Source organism: Apium graveolens, chromosome 10, assembly GCF_009905375.1.
Source record: "Apium graveolens cultivar Ventura chromosome 10, ASM990537v1, whole genome shotgun sequence".
Classification (NCBI taxonomy): Eukaryota; Viridiplantae; Streptophyta; class Magnoliopsida; order Apiales; family Apiaceae; genus Apium; species Apium graveolens.
In genome coordinates, this window is record NC_133656.1 from 165,337,923 (window position 1) to 165,348,875 (window position 10,953).

Below are 10,953 nucleotides of genomic sequence, written 5' to 3' on the forward strand. Positions count from 1 at the left end.
TTGGGTGTTAAAAACCCCACAAAAATCATATTTTTATTTTTATAAAATTATAGGACTTTCATATATATTATTTCTTTGCATTTTTGCATTATTCACAATTATTGGGAAATTTTGGCATATATATTACATATATAAAATATTTATAAATTAAATTTTAATACTCAAAAATTATAAAAATTAGGGCCAGATATTTTTATTAGATGTATAATTAGCCCCTTAATTTTATTTAGGAGTATTCATTTTACTACTAAAAATAGCCTAATTATTATTTAATTATAATTAATAAATCATTAAAAATCAGAATTTTCTCTGAAATTCGGGTCGGGAAGAACTTGAATCGGGTCGAGAATCAAACCGTGATTTCCGGCTGATTTCTTCATCAAATCGTGTGATTCGAGTATCCAAATCGAAGGTTTTGATCTGTTCCTTCCATTTTTAGCATCAATTTCATGTTTTAATTCGTAGTTTTTGATTTGCAAATTATAGGGTTTATGTTCGAATTAGGACTTTTTGATTTCAGGGTTATTTTGATGTTTTGATGATTGATATAGCTTTGTTAGATGATTTACAGTTGATTCATGGTGTTTAATTGATCGAACGATGTCTGTATAGTGATTCACGATTTCTATGTTTTATGTCAGATTTTCAAAAAACAACTCGATGATTTCTGTGAATCTTTGGTTCATGAAAGTTTAGGGCTTTGATTATATGTGTTCATAGCTTTAATTTCCACTATAGAACGTTGAGTTTGGTTTACAGAATCAAAAGATGGGTTTTTGGCCGGAGTTGAAGTCGGTTTTGATCGGAGAAATTGTTGCAGGGATGTTTTTGGTCGATTTTGGCCTGAAACAGATTGGGGGAGTAATTTGGAATGATTTGGGATCAAAAACGGTACCAAACGGTGTCCGTTTGGCCAGGAACATAGTCGCTGGAGTCCGGGAAACCCACCGGAATCTGGAAATTTTCTGGTGAGTTCATCCCCGACCCGGGATGTTCTTGGTGACCGGGTTGCAACCCGATTTGCAACCCGGGTTTGATCTGATTTTGTCAGGAATTGTTTTTTCACATATGTTTCTGGAATTTTAATTTTAATTTTATTAATTTTAAAAATCAGATTTATTTATTTTATAAATTGATTAATTAATTATTTAATTAATTAATTTATATTATAAATAATTCTGAATTATTTTCTAAAAATCAGATTGAATTATTTTCTTAATTATTTATTATTTATTATTTATTAACTATTTATTAATTATTTAAAAATGATTAGTTATTTTGATAAGTAATCAAATAATTTTCAATAAATCATAATAAATTCATTTTAATTCCAAAAATTATATAAAAATCATTTTTACTTCTGATTTATCTTAAATAATGATTTTAAAATTATTTTTGAGTTTTAAAAATTGGTAATAATTATTTATAATAAATAATAAATTGAATTATCAGTGTTTAATTGAAAATAATTAAACCGTTAGTCTGATTCGAGTAAAACGAAATCCTGTTGACTTAGAAAAATGAATTCTTTTCATTAAAAATAATATTAAAGTTTAATTTCTTCTAGAAAGTAGTTGATTTTGTTAATTGTTGATTATCAGTCGAAATGCGTGCCGAGACGAGTCCGAAAAATTCCAGAAAAATGAGAAACGAGTCAGATAACGATCAGTTGAGCGGTCAGCGAGTCCATTTTGGTTCTAAAAATTATTTTAACTATAAAAATGATTATGTGCTTATGTGCTTATGTGTATTACGTGGTTAATTGAGTCTTAATTGCTAATAAGTAATACATGAGTCAGTCATAAGCGCATGGGTAGGTGTTAGGAACGGTGTGAAGTCGATTCAAGATGCAATTGAAGTTCGAAATGACTTAATCAGTCTATTTCTCTAACAGAAACTAAGCCAGCCAGGTAGATTGAGTCGGTATTAGTCAAAGGTGATAGACGAAAGTGATCTAATTGCAGTGAATCGCGCCAAAGGCAAGTTTTTCCCCTATTCTATTTTCAGAATAGTGACATTTATTCAAATGCTTATCACATTTGCACTCTTTTGATTCTTGTTCTTAATCACTGATACACACTTGTTATTGCTTTGTTCATATTTCATTTCGATTCTTGATTTCCCCGTTTCTTTGAATTCCTTATTCATATCCCGTTGATGATACATTGAGATTGATATATTCTGGTGATTAGAATATATCAAAGCATACTGATTGTTCCGGTTGCTAAGCGATGGACTGGATAATGATATTTTTGGGATTGAGTGTGTCTTAATCCTGAGGACCGGGATATGACTGGTGCCTCAACATGGGTCGTAGTGCCTGGGTACCCGACCGGATCTATATATTGAGATATAGATCTGCATTATATTATGACTGATCAGCAGAATATAGATGCGAACTTGTGTCCAGTTTAGTTCATTTGTACTCGCCAGTAATGACCTTCTTTCTATTCTTGTGGGGTTATATCTTTGCAGATATACCCGGGATTACGGATTCATTTAAAATGTTTTAACACTGTTTATATTTTGTTGACTTGTTGAGCAATTTTTGACTCACCCTTTTTGCTGTTATTCACCTTATTGTTTTCAGTTAAGAAGGAATATGAAACCCATCAGGACTCGAGTGGTAAAGAAGCGGGTCAAGCCTCGGGATCCTCTCATACCCAAGGTGTTGATCCCAATCCAGGAAGAAATTTTTGAGTTGCCCGAACAGGTGGAGTGTTTATAGACAGTGTGTGTGTTTGAATAAAAGTTGAACTTAGTTTAAAATGAAGTAGACAATGGGTTGTAATAAAAAGAGTTTGTGAGAATTTAAATTTGGTTTGTAATAAAGTAGTTAGTGGTTCTTGTTTTCATACTTCAACCTAAAAAGATCATAATTAGTGTTAAAGGGGTTTAGTTTCATTTCTTTATGAATTGTTAATCAGATTGTACATGTTTGGTAATTAGCTAGTAATCCCCAGACTTATACCCCGGGTCTGGAGGGCGTTACAATTTTTCTAATCTAGATTTAAAGCAAAAAATTCTCTCCGAATCCTAATTTGATATTTTAAGTCAAAAATTAATAAGATATAAGAGGTATTTTTTAAGTTTAATTAAATATCGAGTATCTAAAACGTAATTAAACACCTTTAGAAGGTACTTTTTTTACAATTAAATTAGCTTTAAGTGTCAAATATTTACTCATCTCTTGTAGTTCAATTGTTGAGATATGAATTTTAGGTACTTGTCACTCCAAGATATTATATTAAGTTCTATGGGGATGTACGAATTTAAATGTGGATGTACAATTTAAAGTATAAATTTTAATTTATATAAGATATAGCAAAGAGACAATATGCTACCTCTCTCCAAAATTAGTCTAGAATTTGAGACGATAAGCGATAAATTAATAATCATTTTAATTATTTGACGGTGCTCAATCGATTACGTCAATTAGTTAAAAAAAAGTGTCAAATATTTAATATCTATGTGTATTAAGGGGAGCAGATGAAATAGCAGAAAATGTAACTTTGGTGGAGACAGATATCGATATAGACACGATTGGTCAAATTCAACAACAGCTGTGTCTAGCTGGTTAACGAGTGAACAAACTAAATATACTTAAACTATTACTATTACGACTACTATATATCACTCAGATTTTAGGACAGGATATTATCTATACGGAGTACAATTTGACATCTCAGTCATACACGTGCTTCCAATTTGGGCCCCGCATCTGCAACTTGTTTTGAATCATTGTCAGAATATATGTATTTATCTCTCTGCCGCCTCAAATCTGGGACTCTGGTCCGCCTTTTTCATACTTGAGTCTTCGACGATGTCTATTAATGAATTAAAAATAAGAGTAATTATTATTATTATTTGGTATCAAAAATAATTTTAATATTAAAATAATATCATAATTTTAATAATTGGTTATATATTTTATTTCTAATTTTATCGACGTTTCAGATATTCCATTATTTTGATACAAATTTATTTTTTTTCTTAACTTTTTACTTTTTGATAAGTTAAGATAAAATGGAAATTACACTTCCAACTATCTTTTATTCTATATTTAGCACAAATTAAAGTAAGTCCAATAATATGATATATTTTGTTATATAATAATATTATAAAATTAAAATTTATCATTTTAATGGTGTTCTATATCTTGTGCTAAAATAGCACAATACTATAATTTTACACCATTAAACTTGCTCAAACTATATCAAAAAATGCACCCGTTATCTTCGTTCTTAATTATTTGTACTTTTTTTTACAATCAAACATATCATTATCTTTATTAAGACTAAAACTCTTTTTACGATATTTTTTAGAAACTGAAAATTACATTTTAAAAGAAATTAGATATATTTTTGCTTGGTATAATTTTACTTTATTTTTAATTATAAAATATTTAAACGTAAAATAGAATAATTTTCATACTTATTAATTTGATCAAATCTTAGTCATTTTGACAATTTAAACGTAAAATAGAATAATTTTCATACTTATTAATTTAAACATGTAAAAGCTAAATTTGATTAATGAATAAGAAAAATGAGACGTGGATTATATTATTTTGAGAGAATAATTATGGTTCCTTAGAATTTAGGGAATGGCTCGGCACTATTTTATAATTATTTTTTTATAACTTTCTTAAAAGTTAAACTGAAAAGTAAAATAGGATATATATTGGACATTTTTTTTGTGCTATAACAAACTTACACAGAATACAAGTATTAAACTACTATCTTCAACAAGCCATACAAGAACTCAATCACTATATTAACACAAACAACTTAACTACTTATGAACATATTTAAGAAAGATAGATTAGAAAAATATTTAAATTATGATGTACTTATATCGATTAGTATTTAAATTTAAAAATATAAAAGGGTTAAAAAAGGACAAAGAAGTTTAAATAGAAAAATGGTTTTGTGCAGATTGTGGGCAGCAATGACACTGAAAGTAGGGCAGTAGGCAGTAGCATTGGGTTGTTAAACTGACAGACTGTCGCCCTGTGGCCATAGGAGAGTGTGCCGGTCCATAATCAAACGAAATACCTCTATAATCAGCTAGCTGAGCTAATCCATCAATTTTTTTAATACCATATATGCTGTTTTATTTAATTCATTTTTCCCGAAATAACAAAACTTTACTTTTGTGGAAAAAATTATTCTTTGTATCTCAATAAAACGAATGGTCAATAATTTGATAATTCCACTTAGCATGGTTTAGTTTATTTTCTCTTTAAAAGAGACTAAGGCTCTGTTTGGGATTGCTGTTAAAAATTATTGTGCTGTTAGGAAAAGTGCTGCTAAAAAAAGTGCTGTTGTAAAAATCAGATGACTGTTTGGTAATTTTTTTGATACGTATATGTTTTGATGCAAAAAATTAAAAATAATGATGCTTTTGGTAAGGTTTGATAATGAAATCAGCATCTACTTTCCGCAACAGCTCAAAAGCAGCTTTTTACAAAAGCATGGGGTGACTTGCTTTTCCTAACATTAACTTTTAGGCTAAAAACACTTTTCCGAAAAACAGCTTTTAAATTTTACCAAACAGTTTTTCAACTGCTTTTCAGCGAAAAGCTGCTGTTGCTGTCTGCAACAGCAATACCAATACCAAACAGAACCTAAAACAGGTTGTAAATATCACGAAATTATCCACATTCACTTAATCGATTCTAAGTATAACTTTTTATATATTTTAAAATTATTCTGCGGGTTTGAAATTTCAAACCGAGTAAATATTGAGAAACTATTTTTTTTAGTTGTTCTGCTTACCACGTTCTTGACTATAATTTTAATTTTAGGAGTAACTACAGTAATAATAAGTAAGATTTAGCAAACGGGTATGAAACCATTTTACACAAATTAAATGATTTCCCCACTAATAAATATGTTGAAAAAATTAAAAAGGCATAATATTAAAATTCAATATTTGACTAATTTGTAAACTGGGGGTTTGAACAGTTAGGCCCTTTTTTCCTATAAAAAAGACACAAAATTAATAAAATAAAAATAAAAATATTGACAATATATGTACAAGCACACACGGAGAGCGTGTCGAAATGTACACTTAAAAAACTACCAAGTCGAATGCAATTGAGTTTGTCCTAAACATTGAGTCCAAGACGTTGACTTGCTAAATCACACCTGACCTCAGCCAGTCCAACCCTGGATTTTTCCAAATCAAATTCCATCCACAAATTTTGTTGATGGTGGTGCCCAATTATATACGCTTCCATTCCTAGTAATTCCGAATTACCGAATGTTAAACAATGAATTTCATCGTTTCCTACTCTCATTCCCGGCACCCGATACAATAACCTTTCACCCGATACACTCATTTCCACTCCCCGAAACATAAAACTTACTGTCGGTAAAACCGGTATTATTTTTCGACTACTTTCGACACGGTAACACAAGTCCATTGCCCCTTGAAACACGAAATTCGGGTCTTCGTAAACTCGTAATACTCCTTTCGTTTGTCTCAAGTATTCCATTTTCAACGCGGTATAAACTGGACCGAGTAAAAATGTAAATTGTGTACCCGAGTCTACCATTGTTTGACCCGCACCGGTATGGTCCGGCACGTAAACGGACTTGGGTAATGGTAAAACCCGACCCGCAACTTTCATGCCTTCTAATTGAACCGTGTAGGCAACCCGATTATAGTAAGGCAAAGGAGTAGACATTTGAACCAAAGGGGTATAATTTAAAGGCTGCAACCAAGAAAATTTAGCTTCACCAAACAGTAAAATACCCGAAGCGTCCCGACCCGATATGCAATACGAAAATTTTGGGAACCCCATCTGCGTAACAAATGATAAGGTGCCCCGGTTCATACCCATTAACCCGGTAGTCTTCGAGTCTTCTGGGTTCGAACTTGAATAAGTATCCATACATCCAAACACCGTTCTGGGTTGGTCCAGTGATCCGACCCGGAAAGTGTCGGCCGCAAGATTACCCTCAACAGAAGAAGCATCAGCATAAGACAAAGTTGCATGGCAAAGCTTTTTCGGGTCACAAGAAACGGGTGAGGTAAAGTCCCGGGTTCGGATCCTACAAGTAGGTGAAGAGCAAGGAATAGGAGTGTAAGAAACAGAGGAGAGTGGGTTAAAAGTTAGGGGCCTGTTTGGTGTTTTCTTACAGTGTAGCCAAGAAAGCTCACTACCAGTGTCAAGAACCATAGTGACTTGTTGAGGTGGTGATCCAACAGTAAGTGAGACTGTTAAAGACACATTGTGGTGAAAAGAGAGCTTGTTCGGTGGTTTTGGCAGTGACCCTGATGGAATAAACTTGGTTTTGAGCGGTAGAAGTAGAGAAGATGGAGTGTTTTTACAAGAACATGTAGATACAGAGGTTATGATTATTATTATGTTTAAGACAAGAAGTCGAAGTGAAGTTGCCATGGAAGGAGGGTTTTGAGTTTAAACAAGGTTTTAGATTATGGTATGTGTGTGTAGGTGGTGTTTAAGTGAAGGTGATAATTGAAGTGTGATGTGTTTATATAGGGGAGTACATGTGTGATGTACCCTAACCCTCCCCTGATTACAGCTTTTTGCCATAATATATTCCCTCGTGTTTGAAAGCAATTTTCAAATTTTATGTGGCCAGGAAAATTGAAATAATGAGAATATACTCAAAATTTTAACTTTTATACTCTTTTCGCAAAATTTAAAGGCTGTAAAGCTGGGCGAGCCTGTAAATTTGGAATTCATAATCCCTAGGCTTGTACCTTTAGTAAGCAGTGATACTCATCTTTGCTTTAGAATAACAACTATATACTCATCTACCAAAAAAACAACTACTACATAATCTCCTTTTTCTTTACAACAACTCAACAAGGGCGAGTTTAGCTCAAAAGTTAATTCTAATAATTTGTTGATGAATGCAATTTGTAGACGTAAGAACATTTATGTATTTAGAACTTTTCTACTCCTGTTAGAGTAAATAGAGTTAAATATATTTATGTATCAAGCATGTATTCGAGTATTCGTACGTAGCGGAGGGTGTAGTTGTTGATGTATGGGGGGGGGGGGGTTTTGGAAGTTCGTGTGCTCTTTCGTAACAATGGAGCCACAACAACTAGCCCCCTTCACTATCCCTGTTTCCCCCGTTGCCATCCACCTCAATTCACTTGCAGAGTTGATATTAGAGTAAGGTTAGATGTACAAAAATTGTACACAAAATTATTATAAAATGATATGTCTTTGTTAGTGTGTATTGTGTAATGATTTTATTACTGCTTTTTGTTATAAATGTAGGAGTGTTTATTTTCATTTAGCCAATAAAAATTTAACATATAACATTTTATAACTTTTTTGAGAATTTATTTGATGTTTCCGACATTTTCGTTGATGCTATTTCGGTTCGGATGAGGATTGCTTTTAGAACATAATTCAACGTGTTTATTACCAATGTGATAGCCCATAATAAGTCAGGCCCAATTCAAGAGGCCCAGGGCCCAAACATAAGACCCCCAGGACACGTGGCGGCATCACCACCGTCCAGGTTCCCGGGATCCAGAACGTTCCTACGGTCCAGATCTGATAGTACTCTGACGGATTCAGCGTTGACCTTGGGGAGCCTAGGACACGTGGCAACATCACCACCTTCCAGGCACCCGGAATCCAGGACGTTCTTACGGTCCAGATCTGATAGTACTCTGACGCATCCCAGGCGTCCAGATGCCCTACAGTCCAAAAGGCCAACCTACGGTCCAGATGAAAAGGGACAAACCCCTAAACCCTAGTAGGAGGCCTATAAAAGGTGGAACAGAAGGAAGGTTAGATTTTACAAGCATATATACTCTCTCTCTCTCGCATATACTTACATGCACACACGTACTCCTCACAAACATATCTGCATAATCCCAACTTTGCCCTTCTTCTCCTCAAAACCCTTTCTCATCCTCACGTCGGAGGTGCCGCGGGGACGCCACCCCCCTCCGGTTCTGTTTTGTAGGTTCCCACCCTACAGCTACACCGCACACGGCCATCGTTACAGCTTAAAAGGAGTTTGAGTTCGGACCCTACAAGGAGAAGGTCCCGGGGTGATCTGGGATTATCATTGGCGCTAGAAGGAGGGGGCGAACCTCCGAGAAATACGAAACACCATCTCCCAGTAAGAACCCTAATACCCATCTCTCAGACCCGTTTCTACAAGGTTTATTATTGTAAATTCATAGCATTTCCAAGTAATCATGACTACGAGAAAAAGCAAAGCAGCAGTGTCCACCTCTTTCCTATCGTCTCCTCCCCAACCCAGGGATGGAGACACGGAAGACCTGGACGAAGGGTTCCCCATAACCCGGACTCCCTCTCAAAATCTCCAACCAGGAGATCAGAGGTTAGTCATTGAAAAAGCTGCCCACAAACACACAGGGATCACCACAAGCCCATTGGGAAGCATGACCCCGGAACAGATACAGGCGGCTATGGACTTGTGGAAGGAAAAGCAGAACGCCGAGCCGGAGACCCGCCCAGGGGATCAGCGAGAGCGGTCTAAAGAACAGTCCGGAGAATCTCGGGGATCCGTCTTCGACCGGATTGCGAAGAATTTAAAAAAGCCACCAGAGGACGCCAGAGATGAAATAAGAAAAGCTGCCCTCCGGGAGAGAATCCGGAAAGAAGAAGAGGCTAAAGCCCAAGAATCTATAGAAAGGAGGATCCGGGAGGAGGAGGCCAAACTAAAGAAAAGGGCCCACCGGATTCACGTTTCCTCAGACTCAGAACCGGAGAAGGAGTCCAAGCAAGAACAAATGGCCCGGGCCCTTCGAGACCTTAAAAGGAAAGTGGAGGGCGACATGGAAGTAGGGGCAGCAGCGACCCCATTCACAAAGAGTCTGGAAGCCACCCCTAGAGAGTCAGGGCTGAAGCATTTCAATTTCGACTCTTTTGACGGGCTGGCTGACCCTGAAGAGCATCTGAACTATTTTGAGCAAATATCCAATATTTATGATTACAGCGACCTGACTAGATGCCGATTCTTCGCATCGACACTGAAGGGGGGCGCTCAGAAATGGTTCAGCCGCATACCATCCCGGAGTGTGGACTCCTGGAGAGACTTCCGCGAGATATTTTTGAAAAGATTTAGGGCCAACCGAATGAACGAGCTGCAGATGTGTCACCTAGAAACAATTCAACAAAGAAGCAAGGAACCCCTTCCGGAATTCATCAAAAGATTCCTGGAAGCAATCAACCAACTCTCCAACTTAGAAGAAAAGGAGGCAGTAAACATCTTTCGAAGAAATTTGCACCCGATATCTTGTGAAGGCTATGTCAAAGACCTGATTCACAGGGAACCCCAAGGCCTGGCGTCAGCATACGCGTTGGCATCAAAGTTCATAAAGGAAAATGACTTCCTCAAATCAATGAAGATGAACAGAAGAATACAAGACGACGACGAGTCTCCGGAGCGACGCTCGTCGTCCCGGAGAGACAAGAGATACAAGCTTGACAGACAAGCCAACTACATTCAGCAGTCCCGGGGAACCCCACCCCGGGAAATGTCCCCCGAATTAAGAAAAAACGAAAGGAAACAAAAGGCCAAGAAGGAACCCAAGCCGGAACCAGAGTGGACACCCCTCAACAGGCCCCGGGCCGACGTTTTGCGTGAAGTCAAGGGCAAACCATTTTATTATCCGCCGAAACCCTTGCTAGCGCCGCCCGAAAACAGGGCCCGGGACAAGCATTGTGGCTATCACGAAGATCATGGCCATACTACTGAAAATTGTTTCTCCCTCAAGATGTTCATAGAAGACCAAATCAAGAAAGGAAACATGAACCAGTATCTTCAAAGGGGCCCGAATGACAAAGAAAGAGCCACGGGAAGAGGGAAAAATGTGGTGAATGTTGTTTTCGGTGGCACAGTCTCTCCACCGCGAAGCCCGGATCGGGAGAATGAGGTGATGATGATCCAGACTCAGGAGGATGAACCAATTTGCTTCTCT

General features: G+C 36.1%; 1 protein-coding gene across 1 annotated transcript; it reads right to left on the minus strand.

The window, feature by feature from the left end:
- Positions 1–6,003: 6,003 nt before the first annotated feature.
- On the minus strand, positions 6,004–7,545 carry LOC141693186 (aspartic proteinase PCS1-like). Its single transcript, XM_074498204.1, has one exon. It carries the CDS (start codon positions 7,409–7,411, stop codon positions 6,113–6,115), a length of 1,299 nt encoding a protein of 432 aa, XP_074354305.1. The 5' UTR covers positions 7,412–7,545; the 3' UTR covers positions 6,004–6,112.
- Between the last annotated feature and the right edge of the window lie 3,408 nt (positions 7,546–10,953).

Excerpts from the sequence above, each read along its gene's own strand:
- LOC141693186 (XM_074498204.1), bottom strand. The coding sequence starts at position 7,411 with ATGGCAACTTCACTTCGACTTCTTGTCTTAAACATAATAATAATCATA.